The sequence below is a fragment of the Myotis brandtii genome, unplaced genomic scaffold (genome assembly GCF_000412655.1).
Source record: "Myotis brandtii unplaced genomic scaffold, ASM41265v1 scaffold621, whole genome shotgun sequence".
NCBI classification, from domain to species: domain Eukaryota; kingdom Metazoa; phylum Chordata; class Mammalia; order Chiroptera; family Vespertilionidae; genus Myotis; species Myotis brandtii.
The window spans coordinates 3,794,557-3,817,990 of NW_005370372.1; the positions used below are offsets into that span (position 1 = coordinate 3,794,557).

General features: G+C 36.4%; 1 protein-coding gene across 3 annotated transcripts in view; it reads left to right on the plus strand.

The window, feature by feature from the left end:
* SEMA3C (sema domain, immunoglobulin domain (Ig), short basic domain, secreted, (semaphorin) 3C) overlaps positions 1–23,434 on the plus strand; it is a 156,641-nt gene that overhangs the window by 694 nt on the left and 132,513 nt on the right. For 2 of the 3 annotated variants that reach the window (XR_001359381.1, XM_005880038.2), the window contains exon 2: positions 1,444–1,583. Coding sequence is in view for 2 of the 3 variants with exons in the window: in XM_005880038.2 (XP_005880100.1) it covers positions 1,481–1,583 (103 nt within the window). In the remaining variant the exon portion in view is untranslated. Of the gene's footprint in view, positions 1–196; positions 277–1,443; positions 1,584–23,434 lie in introns of those variants that run through there. The other variant, XM_014528192.1, reaches the window with a different exon arrangement.

Genomic DNA, 23,434 nt, shown 5'->3' on the forward strand with positions numbered 1-23,434 from the left:
TACCAGATAAAATACTGATAATAGCAATACGTAAAAATATGTAAATCCTATCAGCCTTCTTAATAAAGAGACAAAGGTTAGGCATCTTTGTGGCTTTTTTTTTTCCCCTCAGGGAACAAATGACTAAGGGAAAGTCACTCCATAAAATCAATTTTCTTCTAAGATAATTTAGGGATGACAGGGTGAAGGGGTTGTGGAAGCAGGAAGAAACTGTTTCTTTTGAAAATTACCAACACAAACATCTCAAGGCTTCCCTCCATCTGTGTGGTAGAAGAGGTGTGCGATTTTGTTTCTAACTCTCATAACGTATATGTGCCACCTAGGAAATCAACTTATAATTTTCGTTTAGAATGGCACGTTCAGTATAATTGGTCTTTTTTTCTTCTGCATTAATGAAGCAGTGTTTACAACTTGTAATGGCATTTTATTGAGTAAAATCAGTGATAAGATTTTAATTTTAAAAGCCACATAATATTGAAGGAAGGTCAGAATTGTTGTGATCTATAAAAATTAATTCCTAGATTAAACTGTTATGTTATTTCAGTATATAATTATGCTAGACTCAAAATAATGGGATATTATTTTTATGGTCCTGAGATTATTTCACATGTTGTGACCACTGGAGAGTTTATAGATCTGTAGTTAACAGGTTACCTGATCTTCCTTGGTATTCAGACGTTAGTTAATAGCATGTATCAATTTTATAGCTACAGTTCCAGATAGGACTTGTCTCTCTGATTTATCTATTGGGATTTTGACAGCCACTTTCTGGTTGATTTATATGAACTATGCATTGAGGGATATATGGTTCACTAGATTGCTCACCACTAGGTCATTGGTTTGAATTTGGCACCAGTCCAAGGTTACCTCATCTGCATCACTTAACAGCTGCGTGGTCATCTGTATAAATTGGCCGATAACTGATTCAAATGATTTCAGTGATCAAGGATTGAGCACATGTCCATTAATGCATAGAAACACCATTTCAGGTACAAGAGCTAATGAGTACAGAATGTTCATGTGGGATATTTTTTTTTACTACTACTGTATTTATGGTAGGAAGGGATGTTTTCATCCATTCATACCTATGCATACCATTCTCAAGCCATTTAAACATACTGTGATCTTTAGAGAGGCAATCACATTTAAATATTGGTTTTCCTTTGGGAGTCAATCACTTTTTCCTGGCTGCTTTGTTCTTTAAGTTTTGGAAAATGAGAGTTTCTCTTTCGCAAACACTGCCAGACCAAGGGAATTGAATCCAAATTTTCACATCTAAGAAGCAAAGTCACAGCACCTCCTACTGTTTGCATGACTATGAAAGTTCAGGAATGTCTTTTGTGAATAAGGTGCTCTGTCTGGATTGCTGGTTATGTTTGTGTGGGTGTGGGTGTGCTCCTAAAATGTGAAATGAAATGTAAGAAACTTATCTCTTTTTTAAAGGTATTTCTCTTGGATATTAACTTGAAAATCTGAAGAAATGGCATTCCAGGCAATTTGCATGTTGGTTGGAGTATTTGTTTGTTCTGTCTGTGTCAAAGGATCTTCTCAGCCCCAAGCAAGAGTTTATTTAACATTTGATGGTAAGCAAGTTGATAAATTCTCTGGGAAAATGTTATTTATCATATGTTTTCTTATCCAGATTAAAAAACTAAAGGCCGTAAAGTATTATTGAATATTGATTTAAAAAATATTTATGGGACTGGTTTTTGGATGATATGGCTATTTAAAATTATTAGTTAATAGACAAAAGCCCTCTATTGCATTTTGTTTCTGAAAATGCTTGAAGTGTATTCTCCCCCTTTTAAATTTCTTCTGTGTTTGCATGTGCATGCATGGGAGCGATGGTGAAGAACTCAAAGCCTACCATCCCTGATTTTAATATTCACCTAGTTTGGTTGAGAAACACCTCCCATGTACTAATCTTCATTAGCAGAAAGAACTATGAAGGTTAAATTACTGAAAATTTTCCTAATAAATTTTGAGCACTAGTCTTGACACTGGTCTTTCTATATAATAATGTTTCTTCTATTTCCACAAGGGCTTCCTGAGGTTGGCAAAGTCTCCTAATTGAAAAGGAACTAAAGGAATAGTTCAAAATATGCTTTTGATTGCTGTTGTGTACAGATGTTATCTTCAGGAGCTTGGGGAAATGAGTGTGACTTCAAATTTTCACACACATAAAAGTTGTAAGCCCTCTGAGGAATGGTTTGCCGAATGTATGCATGAGCTTTAATGTATATTGCTCAGAGGACTTACAGATGGATGATTTCCGTCAGTCACATAACCCATAGTAATTGGACAGATGGGATAAGAAATGGATCAGGAATATCACCCTGCCACGCAGGGTTATTTATATTTTTATGGCTTCTTTCAACTCTGTTTCTGCATAAACCTCAGTATTATTGGGCATATTTTCATTTTCCTTTGAGAAACAATATACTCTAAGACCTTCCTGTAGCAGGATGTCTTTGAAACACTGGTATCTTGAATTTCAAGTAGCAGTATGACTGACACTTATCAGTCAAATGGCTTTCTCCCCTCCCCTCCCCTCCGGTCCCCTTCCCTCCCTTCCCTTTCCCTCTCCTCCCTTCTTCTCCTCCCCTCCCTTCTCTTCCCCTTCCCTTCCCCACCAAAAGCTTTCTCCAAGGTTATCATAAGTCCTATAGGAGCCTTATGAACTTAGAGTGCGTAAGCTTCTAATTGCTTCCTTAGCTTCTAAGCCAGGCATTCCCCCTTAAAACCCATGACTATCCAGATAAGTTGTGAAGGAAGGAAAACAGATCTTTTGAAGTGTCCTATTTTAAAAAAAAAAAAAAAATTACTAACTAAAGCATCTCATAGTCAGCTTACAACTTTTCTCCTAAGTTGAGAGCTATGAAATATTAAAAAAAAAAAAAGAAAGAAAGAAAAGAAAGGCATTAAGGAGCAGTACAATTTCTCCCTATTTTCTGTATTTCTCTCAGTATATAGGAAGATGGAGTGGTCCCACAGATTAGGTCTCTAAGCCCTTTCTCTCTATTTCATCAACATTAATCAAACTTTGTTTAACCCGAACTTAATTCAAAATAGGTAAATATTAAAGATAAGTGTGTCACCAGAGATATTTCATCAAGTGTATATTTGAAGTGACAATTAAAATTTGTCTTTTAATGAAGTTCAGTAATGCAAACTTTTAAAACCAAACTTTAATACTATGTAGGACAGTAAGTGCTCTGTATACAGTGACTAGAAGGTATAATGGGCTTTTAAAAATACTGCATCTCTAATATTTTAAGTGTTCCCAAACTCAAAACAGATTCTTGCTAAATAAGACTTACCTTCGTTTATAACATACTAGAGGCCCAATGCACGAATTCGTGCATGGGTGGGGTCCCTTGGCATGGTCTGTGGGGATTGGGCCGAAACCAGCAGTCCAGTGCTGCCTGCTACTCCTACCTTCCGCTCCCGCTCATCCCAGCCCCATTGCGCCTGCTGCAGACTTGTGCCCAGTCAGTCCTGCTCGCGAGAGACTCGCCCCACTCAGTGGCACTTGCCAGCTGTGAGCCCTGCATCTGGCACCTGTTCTGAGGGAGAAGGGAGGGGGGCTGGGATGCGATTGGCCCTCTGGGCGGGTGGTGGGATGCGCTTGCTGTCCCGGAACCTGGATCCATCCCACTGATGTTCACGCTGGTTGTTGGGAGCCACCTGGCGGCGGCTTTCATATTGTTTCTTCCTTGAGGAGCGCCTAGGGAGGGGAAGTGGCCGCAGTGCCCGAGGCCAACTTCCAGGAGGCCAGCGGCACAGTTGGGATTGTGCTGGCAGCACCAGTCCATTGGTGTCTGGCCTGTTCTCTGGAGATTGGACCTGTAGGACTACAGAGGGAGGGAGTGGGCCACCAGTACAGGTTGGTCAGCTGAGCAACACTCCCACTGTGGGAGCGCACTGACCACCAGAGGGCAGCTTCTGTGTTGAGCGGCTGCCCCCTGGTGGTCACTGCATGTCATAGTGACCAGCGGCGGGTCATTCGGTCGCTTAGGCTTTTATATATAGAGAGATAGATGTAGAATACAATATGGTAAAATAAGCTATTGATCTGAAAGTTTTATAATTCCTGATATCTTATTCTTCCCAAGAGCCTTTTTTTAAAAAAAAAAGATCTTTATTGCCCTGGCTGGTTTGGCTCAGTGGTCAGAGTGTTGGTCTGCAGACCAAAGGGTCACGGATCCTATTCCCAGTCAAGGGCACATACCTCAGTTGCAGATTCAGTCCATGGCCAGGTCAGGGGAGTGAGCGGTAGGCAACCAATCGATGTGTCTCTCTCAGGTTGATCTTTCTCTTTCTCTCTCTCCTCTCTCTGTCTCTCTCACTCCCCCCTTCCTTCTACTCTCTCTAAAAATCAATGGAAAAAATATCCGCACTCCTTGGGTGAGGATTATCTTTATTGTGAAAGTATTACAGATGTCTCCCTTCTTCTCCCCATAGACACCCTCCACCCCTCACCTGTCCCCTCCCCAGGCCTACTGCACTATATTATCTGTCCGTGGGCTGTGCATAGATAATTCTTTGGTTAATCTCTTCCCATAACCCCTCCCCCTTCCCTTTTAAATACTTCAGTCTGTTGCATGCTTATGCCTGGATCTTTTTTGTTTATCAGTTTGTTTTGTTCACTTGATTCCACATACAAGTGAGATCATGTGATACTTGTTTGTCTCTGACTGGCTTATTTCACATAGCATAATACTCTCCAATAGCCTTAATAGGAAATAATCATAGAGATAAAATATCACAATTTAGAGACTATTTTAAAGTGATATATCAATAAGGAAATTCCATAATTTCTTCATAAAATACAAAAAACTCTTAAGTTAGACTATACATATATTAGACTATATATATTAGTCAAAGTATCATAGGAAAAGTACCTTGGGGGGGAAAAAAACACGTTAAAGTGTTTAAGTTTTAATCATAAATTTATAAGCATTTTCTTAAGAGATTTGATAGTATACCTGCTTGAGATGCTTGTTCCAAATTTCTTATTAAAGTTTGTCATTGATTTTATGATGACTTCTCTGAGTAGGTTACTAAATTTCTTCCAAAGTAGTTTAGTCTTGACATCAAAATACAGAAATTTGTGCAGGGTTGACATATATAGGGTGGGGCAAAAAATCTGTTTATAGTTGTGAGTAAACCCAATACAGAGCTTATTATTGCACTATTATTTATCAATTATTGTATTATTCTCCATATGAACAACTATAAATCTACTTTTGCCCCACCTTCTATATGAACATATGTTAATTTAAATGCATAAAGGTATATACTTCATTTCATATTTCAAAATTTTGAAACTAATTTGCAACCAAAAATCAGGACTTGGAAGATGCTTTTGAGGAAATTCAAGTAATTTCAAGTTACACCAGGCAGAGGTCTTTCGCATCTTTATAGTTTCTCATAATTACATTGCCTCCTGACTCTTTTGTCTTGAAATCTTCACTGTAACTTGATCCTCTGCCTGTCTCTTCCTGGGGAGAACTTTAGGAGAATCCTCTCAGTCTTGTCTTATTTAGAGTCAAATGATGAATCATAGTTGATTTAAAGGTATAAGAAACAAGAGATCCTTTCTCACATCCGAGTTCCAGCCCTTCTGCTTGTGGTGGAATGATGGACTGATAACATTTAAGAAACGATTTACAGATTTGCCATCTCTATTGATCTAGCGCAAGGTCAACCAGATGGTCATCAGTCCTATGGGAGAATGTACTTCAGATGTTATTAATTAGTTACATTTGTGCTAGCTAAACCTTGCATGTTAAGAGAACTTACTCCTAGAAGATATTATATTGTGTAATTTTTATAATTCTCATTTTATGCCAAATAGCTTTTCGAATGAATATATAGTTAATGCAAATGTTTTTTAAGTTGAATACTTGTGGAAAAGCAATTCAATAGTTTAACAGATTTATATTTTATAACATTATTGTCACTGTATTCCTCCCACTGCCCCGGTTAAATTATAAAGGTCATATGGAAAGGCAAGGATACATATGTACAATAGACAAAAATTGTTTTGCTTGTTAATATAAAAAGAGAAAGCATTGCATTTATCCAGTAGAGATTTTAGCATGTAGTATTTTATAAAATCAGGAGTAAATACAAAATAATTTGATAAAAGGTATCAGTTACATGTAATTTTAAGAGAAGGTTCTGAGCTTCAGAAAAATGGAAATTTTTTTTTACATTTTTATATATAAAATATGATAACTGAGTTAATTATATTGTGTTGTTCCTATTTAAAAATTAGATAAATTCTTATAATAAGATTACTTTTTCAGCTAGCAATTCTGATTGTGAATCTAAGATATTTAATTTATTGACAAAGTTATTAACATTATATTATTATCCTTACTATGTCTGTAGGATCTGTAGTAATGTTTTTTTATTTCATTTCTGATATTAATGATGTATGTCTGCTTCCTTTATGCTCTGACTGATCTGTATAGAGATCAATTTTTCCATTTTATTGATCTCTTTAAATAATCAACCTTTTTTGTCTATTACTTTTCTGTTTAACATTTTTTATTTATGCTCCATAATTTAATTATCTTATTTTTTCTTGCTTTATGTATAATTTGTTCTTTTATAACTACCTAGCATAGACTGTTAAATTACTGATTTGAGAAGTTTTCCCTGATACTACCAGTTATGGAGGTATGGTACAAATTTCCGAAATACTGCTTTAGCAGTGCCCCACATATTTTGATGAAATGTGTTTTGATTTTCAGTCAGTTCAATATGTCTTCTAATTCCTCTGTTATGTTTTCTTTTACCCATGGGTTATTTAGAAATATTTTGTATAATTTATAAATATTTGCATATTTTTATATATCTGTTATAGATTTCTGCTTTAACTCCTTGTTGTCAAAGAGCATACATCAGGTGTTTTTAATTCTTTAAACTCATTATAGTCTATATAGAAAAGAATATGTATACTGCTTTTGCCACATAGTGTTCTATTAATATCAATTAGATTCAATCAGTTGATGAATTTCTATGTTTTCTATACTTTTTCTGATTTTTGGTCTAGTTGTTAGTTCAATTAGCGACAGAAGAAGTTGAACTCTCCAACTATAGTTACAGATTTATCTATTTCTCTTTTTCAGTTCTATCAGTTTTTGATTCATGTTTTTGACTTTTTGTTATTAGGTACTGACATATTTAGAATTGTTATGCCTTCTGATGAATTGAACTCTTTTTTATTATGAAATATCTCTGATTGTTACTGGTAATAATCCTTATTCTGAAATGTATTTTGTATGTACATAATGCTTTTATATTTTTTGATTAATGAAAAATAACACCAAAATTTTAGTTATAATAAAGTGCAGAAATGTTTACCATGATTAGATTGGCCTCTACAACATATTTTAATTAAAATATTAGGAAATATATTTAAATAGACATTTTTGATATACATAAATTGTATGAATGTGTGATCGGCATTGTGGCATAGTGAGAACAGCATTTACATAGAAACCAAACTATCTTGGTTTTTAATCTTTGATTATTCACGAATTAATTCTGAAACTTTAGCAAGACCTCAGTTTCCCGACCAGTTAAAAAAAACTTGGGAAAAATTATTTCTTATATCCCTTGTTGCCCTATAACAGTGATGGCGAACCTATGACACGCGTGTCAGAGGTGACATGCGAACTCATTTTTTTGGTTGATTTTTCTTTGTTAAATGGCATTTAAATATATAAAATAAATATCAAAAATATCTTTGTTTTACTATGATTGCAAATATCAAAAAATTTCTATATGTGACACGGCACCAGAGTTAAGTTAGGGTTTTTCAAAATGCTGGCATGCCGAGCTCAAAAGGTTCACCGTCACTGCCCTATAATTATGTGATATTTAAGTTTAGTTTTATTTTATAAATATCACCTCCTTCAAGAAAGTCTTCTATAGTAACCTCTTTAATGTTTTCAATAATATTTTATGTAAATGAACTGGGCAAGGGGAAGAACAAAACTAAACAAAGAATTTTCAAAAAATCATACAAAACTGGTTTTAAATAATGATTGTCTGCTACTTTCTGGGTATGCTACATTAGAGTAATTATTTAATCTCCCTAATCCGGAATTTTATAATCTGTAAAATGGTTAAAAACACGTACTTCATATAACTGTTTTGAAAATTAAATGAATTAAGCTTGTAAAGGGTATTGGGTAGTATATATAGTATATCCCATTACAACAGCAGTTCTCAACCTGTGGGTCGCCACCCCTTTCGGGGTCGAACGACCCTTTCCAGGGGTCGCAGACCATTGGAAAACACATATATAATTACATATTGTTTATGTGATTAATCACTATGCTTTAATTATGTTCAATTTGTAACAATGAAATTGGGGGTCACCACAACATGAGGCACTGGATTAGGAAGGTTGAGAACCACTGCATTACAATACAATACAGGGAGGCTTACATTAAAGTTAGTATTTATAAGTTCCTTTAGGGCAGAAATATGGTCTTCATTACTACCCCTCCACTTAGCATAGAGACTGTGATATATTGCTCAGTAAATGTTGAATTAACATAAATTTCGATACCCCTTACTGCTACAGCTCCCAACCAATAGAGCATTGATACACTGCAACCACTCTTAAGTGAATTCTGGATAATTTAAAACAATGACATATAGCAGGGAGAATGCAATAGAAATTGATTTCTTTATCATAGCACTAAAATATAAAAAGCATGAGAGGAATTTTTGAAGATTCTATTTTTTTAAGTCCATTTTTTTATGATGAGCTTGAACTTAGTAAGAACTTAGTCTACTCAATTTACTTCTAATGATCGTCATGGCATAGTGAGTGGCTAGAAATTGCATCATTAAAATCAGAAAGGGGGCATGTGGGATAATTTCTAATCGATTTCTGTACCATGAAATGAAATATATCTGTGTAAATATGTCCATAGGAAGATATAAATAAAAATATAATTTCATCAATATAAATACCAAATGTAGGTCATATACTACACTTAAAGTAGTGGCTGTTAAATAGTATATCAGATTTTTTCCATACTTTTGATGAGCAAATTGAAATTTATTCAGGAAAGTTTGCTGCTGGAATACTTTGTGTGTGAAGAAAATAATAGACCTTACATTCAATACTTAATTGAAATTTAATTATTGGATTTATTAATCTCATGTAAGATAATGAGGATATGTATTATTAAGTTACTGAAATAGCAACATTTCTTTCCTTATTGTTTTAAGAAAGTCAACTTATCCAAAATTACACAGTAGCTCCACCTCTACTAACAAGCAATAATTCAGTCATGTGGATGTTTGTCTCCCTAGTACTAATCTCTGAGTCATCAGACTTACTATTTAAAGTAATCCTGATGGATACAGGATTATCATTTTTATGTGTTTTTAGGTCTAGAAAGATAATATCTGGAGATAAAGAAGTAGGATAAAGGTAATTTGCACTCAGTATTGCATAGGCTTCAGAAAGCCCAGATGAATATTATTTTACAAAAAGGGAAGTCTGAGTCCACTGCAGTTTTTCTTTTGTTTCAAAACTCTTATGAGTTATTGTCCGACTGGCGTGGCTCAGTGGTTAAGCATTGACCTATGATCCTGAAGGTCACGGTTTGATTCCCAGTCAGGGCACATGCCTGGATTGCAGGCTCAATCCCCAGTGTGGGGCATGCAGGAGTCAGAAGATCAGTTATTCTCTCTCATCATTGATGTTCCCATCTCTCTCTCCCTCTTCTTTCCTCTTTGAAATCAATAAAAATATATTTTAGTAAACACAAATAAAAACTCTGATGAGTTATTAAGGTGCCCCCGGCAATATCTTAAAGCATTTATAAAGCTTTGGGGGCTCAAAAATAAATTCATTGATAGGTTAAATGGATGCCAGAAAGTCAGTCATTTGTCACTATTAATTCTTTGCTTGTGTTCACTAGAACAGTAAAGACGTCCTACTACTAAACTGTCCCTCTTCCTTTGAAGCCTGTGAGTCATTGCCTAAAACTCAAAGGGTTAAAACTTCATAAAGGTGCTACTATTTGGATACATTTTTCTTAGCTTATTTTGGCCAATTTTCCAGCTCAAGTTTGAGTTTTACATTTACATTTGCATGTGCATGACAGTGCTTTAAAAACATAAAAATGTCACTGTGGGTTGTATTGGGCAACAAGTACATTAAGTGTAGAGCCTTATCAGTTCTTTCAGCTATTTATTTAGTGATTCTTTTTGCCTTCTTTCAGTGCTGAATTTTTATTAATAAAGTTATAAATGTCTCCAAGTCATTGACAGTATGTAAATGAAAGAGGATGGAATTTTACAAAACATTTTTTATCGCCTATATCTGCCTCATTTGACAAGAAGCTTAGTTAATTAAACGATAAATAAAAGGACCCCTGTGAACTGGTGAGCTAAACCCAAAAGCTGATGAATTGACATTGGACAATAAACTCAAAATAATAAATTGCCTCTTTATGAACTCTGGTAGCATTAACCTTTCAAGGCACATTTGTTGAGAACAGTTTGTCTTATGGTCGCCCAAGAGATGAAAATAAAGCCAATTGTTCTTGATTTCTCCATTCATCTTGGAGAAAGCTCACTCTGGTTGTATTGAATCTTCTGAAATATTTAGTTCTTGGGAAAACTTGTGTTACTGCAGTTTCTTTTAAATCCCTTCCTGATGGTCTCAGTTAAATGTCAATTAAACATCTTAAATAGCACCTGCATGTTTTGATAAACCAAACTCAATAAGGAGTGCTGTGTAATAAGAGGCTCTGAAATTTTCCTCTGTGACAGTGTCATTGAAATCAGGAAGGAACAGATGAATGCAAGGGCGCATTGGGCAGTACTCAACCATACAGAGTCTGAAATAGAGTAGCACTAAATTTGTGATGTAAAGAGCAAATTAAAACTGTTATAAAATACAATGGGAATAGAAGATGAGAAGAAATTGCCAAGAGATTTCATATGTCTATTGTCCCCTATAATATATATTTATATAGGACTCTGGTACTCAAAATAAAACAAAATCTCTTTCATAGCCTTAAATTGAAGGAGGGAAGTTTTAAGTAGTGCAAGGAAAGTCTCATGGGAAATAGTAGAGTAGAATGTTTCTCTCTCTCTTTTTAAGATTTTTAGAAAAAAAGTGAGAAACCCTGTCATAAAAAGGTAATTCTTGTCCTCGGTGAATTTTCTCATATTCTATTAAGCTTAATTGTTTTGCCAAAAGATGATGTTGTGATGGTCAGCCATTTCTAAAAGTACGAGGTTCCTGCAATTGAGAACAGAAAAGGGATGCTTCAGCAATCTGAAATCAGAAGAGTGAGTTTGTGTGCTGTGTTTACTCAGTCATCCAATCAAGGCAATTTCATGAACAATATGTGTCATATTCCATGATTATCCATAGATAAGTGTGAACATTTATGGTCAAACAATTGGCTGTGAGAACCAGCTATGACTACAGTGGGAGAGCTGCTATGCAGGAGACACCCTTATGGAGCAGGACTTGCTTCAGTGGGGCTTTGGTGATCACTGAGTCTGCCCCTTGAGTGTGTTGCTTATGGACCTGTAGAGTTGTAATCTGGTATGGTCTCACACTGACCACTGGATACACTGGCTCTTGGGTTTCCGGGGAGATGCAAAGTCAGCCCCTGCCTGGGGCCACCCAGCAGGAGCTACAGCGAGATCTGCAGATTCCTCCTCTTTGTATCGGGTTTGGAAGTGCCCAGACAAGGCCCAGCTGTGAAGCAAGACAGGCTGGTGCCGGGGCTTGAGCCTTTTATTGATAGGTTTGGGGCTCCCTGACCCAGCTGCAGCTTGTTTACGAAATTCATATAATTTTAGCCTGAGCAAGGACAGGCCGTTCATATGCAAAAGCCTCTGCACACAGCTGGTGTGGGGTTATAAATTGGATGGAGCAGGATCTTAGGGAATCACCAGGGGAGAGCAAACAAAAATGGCTGCCAGTCAGCCCTGCACCTGGGGAGGTCCAGCACAGGAACAATGATCCCTGCAAGCACCTCCATCTGGGAGAAAGCCACCCCCAAGTTCCTGCCCTGATGCCAGACAATCCAGATCCTCCTCATATGTGTCTGCATCCCCCAGAGCCTCGCCCTGGTGCTAGAGCTCAGAGGAAGCGGGCACTTGTATGTTCAGTTTGTAGTGCTGGCCTTTTAAGAGGAACAGCTGGGTCTCCAGCAGCCTCCATGTCACTGAGCCCCAATCCACACTGGTTTTTACACCCTGTAGTTCTTATTGCCCATAGGAACTTCTTTTCCCAGCTCTGGGACCCGGGGCTGGGGGTCTGGTCTGGGGCTGGGACCCCTTGCTCCTCCAGGCAGTCTCTGCAGAGAAGATCTCCCTCCCAACTAAAAAGCGGCCCACCTGGGTGCCGGACCTCTGTGCCTCTGCACCTCCTGCCCGTCTCAGTGTGCTTTCTCCTTTACTTCTCTGGTTGTAGGCCTTCCAGTCAGCCAGCTTTCCGCGGTTCTGGAACATGGTTGTTCTGTATTTTAGTTGTAATTTTGATGTGGTTGTGGGAGGTGGCGAGTACAGGCTTTTGCCTATGCCACCATCTTGGTTCTCTGGAATATGTTTAGTTAGTTGCTGTAGGTGAGGTCTCCCTTTTGGCTATGGGAACAGGTCTGAGCTCAAACAAAGGATAACTATAGAAAAAGGTATTTTTCTCTCTCCTTACCTCTGTGCAAATTGGTCAGGGTGTGTTTCTATAAGTTCAAGATAGCCTACACTTTCTCTTAAAAGAAGTGATTCGCGTATTCTTTTTTTTTTTTTTATGGTCACCATTGCAGCATCAACTAAATATACACTGAGACACACTCACTTTTTCCTTTTCCTAAACACCTTTTATGTAATGAGTATTAAAAAAACTATCATTTTTGTTTTAGTTATATGACTGTCAAATAATAAAAGTATTGAGAAAAAGAGCAGCAAGCTTTGGGCAAATTCCAGCACTTCTTTGCCGTCTGCATTTTCTGTTATGTGTTACTAAAGACCTCTGTTGTTAATGAAAACAAATTTAAAAGCAAGGAACAGAAAGGTTAGACGTTTTCTAACACTGAGTATGACTTGGCAAGCAGAACACATAAAAGGCAGAGCAAAGTGCTAAGCCATGTGCTATTTTAGGGCAGCACTAGCCATGAAACAATGTGCTGAGCTGTAAAAGATGGCAAGTATCGCCTGCATTTCCAAGATGCGTGATTTCCTTTCAAACCTCCCTCATTCCCTGGAAGTTAAGTGCCTTGAGCACTTAATATTGATGTTACTTCTATGGAGTGCTTTTTATGTTTTTGAGAAATTCCACCTGATAACTCATTTATTACAGAATGCCTCTGAAGTAGGTAGGCATGGAGGCCCAGGGGTGCTAAATGTCTTGGCTAAGGACATACAGCTTGATGGTGTCAGAGACAAGACTGGAAGAGGGAAATGGAATAAGAAGAGGAAAATTAATTATGGACTGTGTTTGCAGGGAGTCAGAGATCTCCTGAAAATGCATTTTACAATATCTGCAGAAATTTTAGGCCATTAATATGAATATTAACAAGTTTGTTTTCCAAAGTATGCACAACAGCATAGCTTAAACATACCTTAAATTTTTAATTAACTACTTACTTTTTAGCAATAATTTATGGATTTTTATGTCAAACTTTAAATATATTTAACACACGACATTAAATGCCTCTAAATTCTCTTTGAAAAGATTGAGGTAATTCATAAATACCAGAAATTTATATTTTTACTTGTCACTAATTCATGTAAATTAGTGAACATACTTTTCCCAAGTTACTGCTCTTATAATTAAGCTTTTCATTCGGTGTGGAATGTATATCAGGATCCCATTTTCCCCTTTGTCAATTCCTAGAATATTCTACTCTGCTCATTTATGTATTGCCTTAGAAGGAAAACACCATTAAAATAATCTTATGTTCTAATTTGAAGTAATCAGTAAAAGTGCCTAATATTCTTGCCTTTCTCAACTTTACAACTTACCAGCATTTAAGAGTATTGACAATAAAAGTATGAGATATTCTAGCTAATTAATTCTTAAGTTATCACCTTACTAAAACTATTTTTATAAAAAATGAGCAGGTACTAGACTTTGATTATAAGATTGCTCGTATTTAATTTTATATATAATGTGATGGCTATTGTCAAGTCTTTAGTCTATATGGAATTGATAGACCAACAGAGTCAAAACAGTATAGTTTTACAGAAGATAATTGCTATTTCATTAAGAAGAGGATGGGACTACTTATTTCACAAAAATTAATTCTTGAGTCTCTGTAGTAGCAATAGCACTAAAGAAGCAGTTGCTAAATTCTTTCGTGAAAAACATATTTCCTCAGTATAGAATTTTACTTGCTAAAGACAGAATTAGGGAAAGGGGATATATAGCTGATAAAAATAAATGCGCTATCTACACACACACACACACATATACACACACACATACATACACATACTCTATGAGTAAGACCCATTATATTTCAATACAAATTCAGTCTTTCCTAGGTGTACACTGTCTTTTAAAATGCATATAACAGAAACTGAGAAGTCAGCAAAAAAAGCTATTGTGTTTTTGGTATTATTTATGCTTTCTCACTTTAAAGTTTCAAATACTACCAATTTATAATTATATAATAATTAGCTTCTCAAACATTTTAGTTACAGTAATACTTAAAATGTTACTGTAACACTCAGGTGTACAGTAACAGCTTGGAGCAGAACAGGAAACTCTGATGATTTATGTATTTGAGCCTTGCCTCCCTCCCATTACTGATGGCTAGTAATAGAACAGAATGACATGCTGAAAACTACCTGTCAGAAGGAGGTAATCCATTTTTAGTACAAATAACTGGAATGTGAATGTGGCAAATAATATGTAAAGGGATCATAAATAAATACCTAAATTTATTTCACTACACTTACTTCTTTTAAAGCCAGTGAAGTCTTGAAACCCAAGATGCCACTGTTACTATAGTTAGCAGCAATTGAAAGTCCCAATTATAGCATATGAAACACAATCTTTCATTAGATGCTTCTGTTTTCTAAAATCTTCATTTCACAAAATTTAGATTAGGAAAGTCCTTTCCTCTTTTGTAAATAGACACAACTGTACAAACTGTGTGAGGTACACCAAGTTGGCACTTTATTCATTACTGAACTTGGATAACACAACAGGTCTGAAGATTTTAAGACAGCACTAGCAAAATTAGAAACAGAGTAAGGGGAGCAAACCCCTCGTATTCCTGACCTTAGTTGGGTCAAATAGAAGTGGTATATGTGGCCATGACTTCTTTTAGATGATAGAGACTATTATATGTAAAAACACCATTCCAACAGAGCTGTCATTCTTAACCCAAGGACCTATTGTTTAATGAGTAAGTGAAGAGTTGCAAAGTGATTATAAAATCGGCTTACATAAAATAAATAAGGGTTTATTGAATTTTATTGTGGAATTAGAGTTATGTCTATATATATATATACAAATCATGTTTATAGACTAGATTAACAACTTTCAATGAAGATACTTAAGATGATGGGCAGGCATGTAGTGGTTTTGATAATAAGATGTGGTGATTATTTTAGTGCTCCTTTTATAAACTTTCCAACCTCTTAAATATACACTAGCAGTCATAATTCAAGCATAAACAAAACCTCATGACTTAAATTATGCCTTGATTGGAAAAGACCTATTGAATAATTGATTTTGCCTTGGTTGCCAAAAAGAGCTTTACGCATTCTTTAAACATTATCAACCTAGTTCTGTTATCACACCTAAATGTTATTATTTAACAACCATGCAGAAAATAAGAAGAGATTGGAGTCTCTATTATGTACAAACCTGGGTTTAAATAGAAGCAGTCTTTCTGGCATTAAAAGCTTCCAACTTTTGTTAGTCCATTCAGCCGGATTGTCGCTCCTTAAATTCAGACTCAGGGACTTTTTTTTTTCCTGTTCCCTGAATAGTAATACTCAGAACATTCCAAGAGACCAGAACATTAAGCTGAAATAAGACAATGAGTGTATTTTCGTCACCTAAAGAGCATTTTGAATTTTATTAGAAGAAACCGATTAAGATGTTCTTTTCAAGCAAAGGGCTTGGCATGGCTTCAGCAAGTTACTTTCCAAGTCGGGCAGGGGTTTAGCTGGCACAAAGAGCAGGTCTTTCCTTTAGCATCTTGACTGCTTTAATGCAAATACGACTGGGATTTTTTTTTTCTTCTTTAAGCTGATTCTCTTAAAAGCCATGCTTCCTGCCACTGTTCAACATAATTGCATCAATTCCATTTTCCATTAGTACTCAGAACCTGCTGATATGCCTGGAGTTTTAAAACCTTTGTGTGAAAATACAATTATGCATACTTTTTGCAGGGGTTTCTGATAATGCATATGTTCTATGCGGTTGTATTTTTTATTTTGATATCTAAAGTAGGTCAAGCAAAGATGTCTTTATGCTAGTATGCTAAACTTTGGTTATTCAATCAATTATATCAACTACAGTGGTATGAGCAATTTCCCATTACATTCAATGGGCATATTTTGTTGAAGAAAAAACACATGTTACTTTGCTGCAGAGCAATGACATATTCTGACTTCAGGTGAAAGGAAGTGATGTCTTCTGTCCTTCCTCATTATATCTGTAATAGCTATGTCTCTTCCATAATGTTTTTTTTTCAACAGTTTGCCTTTATGGAATCTTATAATGATCTGCATTAGTTTACTTTATCTCATATCTTTCTAATTTTCTGATAGGTATTCGATAGTTTTCTATACATACAGTTTTATGTATATATTTCAGCTTTTACATTAGAAATTTCACATGTAAAATATATTTATCTAGCAGTTTATCAGCTTGCACTTGTTTTGCTTACATCCCCTCTTTGGTTCTTCTTTTTTTAATTGAAGTGAGGAAAAAAGATTATCAAGCTTAGCCTGGAATTATTCATGAAATGGTGAAAGCTTCAGAGCTCAGTGCTGATGGAATGTGTAGCAGGAATTGATTTAAAGGTGGCCTGGAGTTAAGATGCATCATCTATTTGTGCTTTGGAGATGAAATTCAGAGCCGTCGCTCTTAGGTGAAATTACCTTTAAAACAAATATCCTTTGGTTTCCAAATTTGACCACAAATATTGATAAGGCAGGATTTCAAACGCTTTTCTAAAATCACTTCTGGGTAAAAATACCTTAGATTTTTAATAACTAAAGATAAACTTTCTGAGGTACATTGCTAGCATAGATCTTTTTCAAGGTATGTAGCATCTGAATTAAGCTCTAACTGTACAGATTATATTCACCTTAAAGTGGAAACTGGAAAATCTGGTTAGAATTGATGGTTGGCAAATTATGGGTCAATATGAGACAAAGCTTTTTGGCTTTTATAAAGAATGTTGTCCATTTAATCTCTTATTCCTTGCTCTCCACTCATCCATCATACTTTAGAGAAATTCCTTTAATACGTTACTAAACTAAAAAAAAATCCCCAAGAACTATATTGATTCACGAATATTTTAGAGTGCCCACCATGTAAATTGTTGTCTGCTACATCTATAAGTACAAGAAGTATGGTATGAGTCCTTTCCTTGGTGAGCACTTGTTCCAGTCAGCACGATAAGCTGACCATTTAAATACCTATTACACCAGGCACAACAGGATGTGTGCCGTAAAAGAGGCGCAATCAAGTCATAAAAGAGGCCAGCTTTGAAATAAAAACATTATTTTAAATTGGTTTAGAAATTCATTTCAAACGGGCCGGATCCGGCCCGCGGGCCGTAGTTTGCCCACGGCAGGTTTAGAATATTGGCTTTAAACCCATTGTGGACATTAATCATTCTGCTGGCAGGAATTACATTTTTTTAAAAAAAAATCCTGGTTATAAACTGAATTGAGAGAGGGAATTCAATTGGAATGCCAAGGAAGAGATTATTGCACGTAACCAAGGTTCTCCAAGGCTCTGAGGCAAAGCACTTTTGCTGAGTTTGGCTTTGTTTTCTTACTTAGCTCCAAATTCCCAGCCGTGAAGAATCCTTATGGCTATCTGACTGAGCAATTGACAAACAGCTTGACTCCAGTTTGCCAGATTGTCTTCAAATGCCCATTAAAAAAGCCCATTCTGCCTGTAGTAGTAGTGGGGATCGGGGCCTGTTTTTAGAGTCCTCTCCATTTCTTCCATATCTGAATCTCTGTTCTCTCTCTCTCTCTCTCTCTCTCTCTCTCTCTCACACACACACACACACACACACACAATCATAGCCAAAGGGTAGAGCAAAGTCATGAAGGAGCCAGTGTTAAATATCAGAGGCTCAAAATAATTAGGTCTTCAGAAGCATCTTTCATATACCCGAATAAATTCTGTATAAATTCTGTACCCGAGGTCAGAGACACCGTTATCTGGGCTTCCATTCCCATCGGCAATTTGCAACTTTTAGAAAACAAGAATCTCCATGTAACTCCTTTTATCAATGAAAGAGAACTCTGTTCAGTCCATTGCTCTAACATTTCTCAGGATAAAGCCTTTGCTAAACATTAAAATTTAGCTCCTCTCCTCAACAATCGAGATTGTCAATGCCAGAGAAATCACCGTTAGTGTAGGCAAAATACAGCTTGAACGCTGACAACCCTTTAAGAGTGAACAGATACCCTTCGCTTCTGTGTGAAATGATATGATCCATTTCAAAGCCATGGCCTAGAAAATTATGTTCTATTTTCAATTTCCTTTATATTTTGAAATGTATGATATCTGAGTGAGATTCTTGACACCCTAAGCTAGGTCGTGATTTAGGTTAGGTCATCAGGCCTAGCATAAAGCCAGGCGCTTATAGGATTAAATAAAGTTTTGTGCGATGGATGTTCGCTCATGGACAATTTCATTTGTGTGTACTTTGTGTCTAGTTGTGGATAACAGACTCTTTAGAAGGTGAAGAGATTATATACTAGTATAGTGGTGATAGATACAGTAGGGCAGTGATGGCGAACCTATGACACGCGTGTCAGAGGTGACACTCGAACTCATTTTTTTGGTTGATTTTTCTTTGTTAAATGGCATTTAAATATATAAAATAAATATCAAAAATATAAATCTTTTTTATACTATGGTTGCAAATATCAAAAAATTTCTATATGTGACACGGCACCAGAGTTAAGTTAGGGTTTTTCAAAATGCTGACACGCCGAGCTCAAAAGGTTCGCCATCACTGCAGTAGGGACAGTGGGACCAGATATAAAATAGGGACGATTGCTTCTCACTCAGAAAAAATAGGTCACCTATGGCAATGGGAACTGGTTCCGGTCCTTTTTTTGTATAACATAGTTTTTTGTTTTTTTTCCAGCCTGGTTAATGATACACAGTAGATACTTACTAAATACTTGAAAATAAAAGAACGAATGAATTATATCTGCATATTGGAGGGAAGCAGGAATAGGAGAGAAAGCACAAAAATAGTGAATCAATTCCTGTTTAGCTCTATGTTCCAGGATTATAAAGTGCCAATAATTCAGAGACTCCTTTCTTAATATGCCTTTAACCTTCTTGTTAGCAAATGATTTTGGTTTAGGTCCCTGTCCTTCCTACTATCCTATTATTATCATGCAGACAGGAAAGGCACGGGCCTAATGGCTTTCATTAGCTTATGAAACATAGTTGCATACTTATAATAGAAGAATTTCTGGAGAAGAACACTATATATCTGGGTTATGTGGTGGAAATAAACTAAGCAATATTATAGGCAGATAAATAATAAGCAAAAGGCAAATTGAGTATTTTGGGCCTTCGAAAATGTCAGTATCAGCTATAAAGGATAGTCATATTTTGTGAATAATATAATAGCATGAATTAACAATTTTACTTGGTCATTATCAAGAGCTTTATGGTTTATGTTTCAGTGTACCAATATGATTTTTTTTTAATTAGAAGAATGTATAAGTTTAGTTCTTATAATGTGGAATATACCTAATATGGACAAATTCAGAAAAACATATTTTGCTCATTAGATGCAGTTTTGGTAGAAGAAGATAATCAGACAGCTATCTTATTAAGTGAAACAGCAAATAATATTCTAGAGCATTGTGTGTTTTTAGAATTTCAGTCACATAAGGCTAAGATATCATTGTTTCCAAGCTTCCACCTGTAACTTTATTGATCGAGCTTTAATAGAAAGAGTTATGTATTGCCTTTGAAAGAAATTATTAGATTTAGCGTGCTGCTATTATTTAGGACTTGCCTGCAAGTCTTGCAAAGTATATAGACAAAGTGAAGTAAATGAGGGACCAACTAGAGAGGATTAAATGCTTAACATATTTTCAGGAGTAAAATACCAATCTATCTGGCTTAGTAGACGTGCATTTGGCATGTGCCTCAGAATGCAAATTTCACAACTGTACTTCCCTGAATGGTGCAAGAAAGGGCTGTGTTGAATGAGATTACTTTTGTAAAATACTAAAATAGCCATATTAGTAAATTATAGAGTCATGAGTCAAAGGTAGTTTTTACTTTCCATGGCTTATTTTGCTTAACATTTATTTGTTTTAGAGTATTGTTAAAACCAAAATCACCATTGAATTCTATCTTGACAATTAGGGAAAAAAGCTTAACTTTCTAATAGTCAGGTTCTTGATTCATTTTTGGAGTTTATCCACCAAAATGAAGTGTGGTAATTTCTCATACCACCCTTTTCAGCTGGCAACACTGATTCATTTCCCCCACGCCAGAACTATTTAATGCAATGTACAAATGAGGTGTTGTAGTGCAAATTTCCCAAGCTATCGTTAAGCCAATCAGGCAATACATCCAACATCTATTCTAGGGAACACACACAAAAGCACAAATTATACATTTGCCGTACTTCATTCTTGTCACTGTGTTGTCTCAGGAGTAAGGAGGAAACGGGTGATGGAGCATTTATAGAACAGTGCAATAATCTAGTCTTGAAAGAACTATATTTTAGAAATTTATTTGTTTAATTAAATGTAATGGACAATTTACAGGACAATAGTGAGTAGGCTCTCCTAACTATTTCCCTGATTTAAAACAAAATAGAAATAATTAATTTTGTTTTGCACAACCTGTACTCTCTAAGGCAGGCGTCCTCAAACTACGGCCCACGGGCCACATGCGGCCCGCCGAAAACATTTATCCAGCCCGCCGGGTGTTTTTGCCACCGCTGCCTGTCCTGCTTAGCAGCCGACTCGTCCCAGGCCCACAGTGCGCATGTGTGGAATGTCTGAGGGACAGTGAACTGGCCCCCGGTTTAAAAAGTTTGAGGACCTCTGCTCTAAGGCAAGTGCATCAGCCTAGGTCAGGCCCAGGAGCAGATTGTCTGGGATTAAAATCTTGCTCCACCACCTATGAGCCTTGTAACTCATGGTAATTTCCTTAACTTTCTAAATTTTATTTACTAGGCTATAAAATAAGGTTAAATCATTTCCTATCTGATAACATTATCTATACTAATAAAAGGGTAACATGCTAATTAGACCGGACGTCTTCTGGACGTCCTTCCGGACAAAGCCACAGATGGCGGTTGCTGCTGCGAGGGCCGGGCTGAGGCTCAGGCAGCTGAGGTGGCCGGCAGTGGCTTCAGCAGTGGCATGATGGGGGCGTCACCTTCCCCTGATCAGCCCGGTCGCCTCCGCAGAGGGAGGCCAGAGGCAGCAGCAGTGAGGGAGTGATGGGGGGGTGCCTTCCCATGATCGGGGAGCTGGCCTAAGCCGTCAGTAGGACATCCCTGAGGGCTTCCAGACTGTGAGAAGGGGCAGGCTGGGCTGAGAGACCCCCCTCTCCCAAGTGCACGAATTTTCATGCACCGGACCTCTAGTTGTGAATATAAAATGAGGTGACATATGTAAAACACTTAGCAAGACATGACACCCATTAACAATATACTAGATGTTAGGCATTACTATTATAGTTGTGTATAAAGTGAGGGAATTAAAAGGATATATTCCATGCCCTTGATAAATGTATTGTTTAGTTATATTAAGAGACTTTATTCTAGATGTGGTGAAACACATGGGTCACAGGTGTAGAAAAAGATATGCTTGGCTACCATAATATGTAAAAACTAATTACCTGCTAACATTTAAGTGGCAAGATATCTCTGTTGATGATGCATATTTCTCATTTCCTTGAAAAGTCAGAGGATCTAGAAGGATAAATGGGGGCTATGCAGGGCTATCCCATTCTATCCCAGTTTTCTGTGTTACCTTTCTGAATTTCATCAACATGGAAGTTTCTACTCTTGGTCTAGAGGGGGGCACATGACAAATAAAAAAAAAATTCTAGGTAAAGAAATAGGTCTTATAAGAATGCTGTCTCCTTACTGATATTGAGGCATAAAAGAGAAATATAGATCTCTTTCTTTCAAGGAAAATATAGTTAGAAAAGAGAAAGTAAAAATCATAAAACAAGGTTTGTATACACAGCATGATATATATATATATATGTATATATATCATGTTCATCATGCCCAAATTGAACAAAACGTTTACTTTCATCAATAACACATTTTTCATAAATATGAAAGTACATGTGCATACATTGAGGTTTGCATGAAGGCACAAATCACCTATAAAATAATTTACTCTGTTGAAAGCTTTTGGGATAGAATTTATCAAGCCACTAGTCAGTCTAATAATCAGATCTATTTTTTTCTTTTTGTATATATTTTTATTGATTTCAAAGAGAGGAAGGAAGAGGGAGAGAGAAATAGAAACATCAGTGATGAGAGAGAATAATTGATTGGCCGCCCCCTGCACACCCCACACTGGGAATTGAGCCTGTAACCTGGGCATGTGCCCTGACTGTGAATTGAACCATGGCCTTCTGGTTCATAGGTTAACCACTGAGCAAACCCAGCTGGGCCACGTTTGAGCATTCTTTACTATCTGTGTGCCCTGTCATTTTCCTCTCATTTTTACTTATTCTTCAAATTTCTTCTCTGGTGTTTTGGAAGGGAGGCCTGCATTGATCTGGGCATGTAGGCAAGTCTGAAGACTGGTTTATAGCCAACCTAAGCAGCCTCTTTACTCCTAAACATTTGCTGTAGTTTTCCCCATCCCTAACCCCTTCAAAAGGCATTATCTGTCTCTATATGCGAGTGATATGCTATCTCGCAAGGAACAAAAGGAAAGAATGTTGACTTTTTAATGGCTGTTTTGTTTTTTATATTTTAATGGAAATCCCTACATTTAATATTTTATTCACTGTCCCACAACCCCATATACTGATCTCCACAATCCAGAACACAAAAATGAATAATTGTGTCTGGCTCTAGTTCTTTTTCGATCTCTATTTTTCTAGTAATTGCTAAAAGGGAGATTAAAGGAAGAAGTGAATAGAATGACTACCTTTTAGAATGTGGATTAGTCAGGCCTTGTGAGCTGCTGGACAGTTCCACAG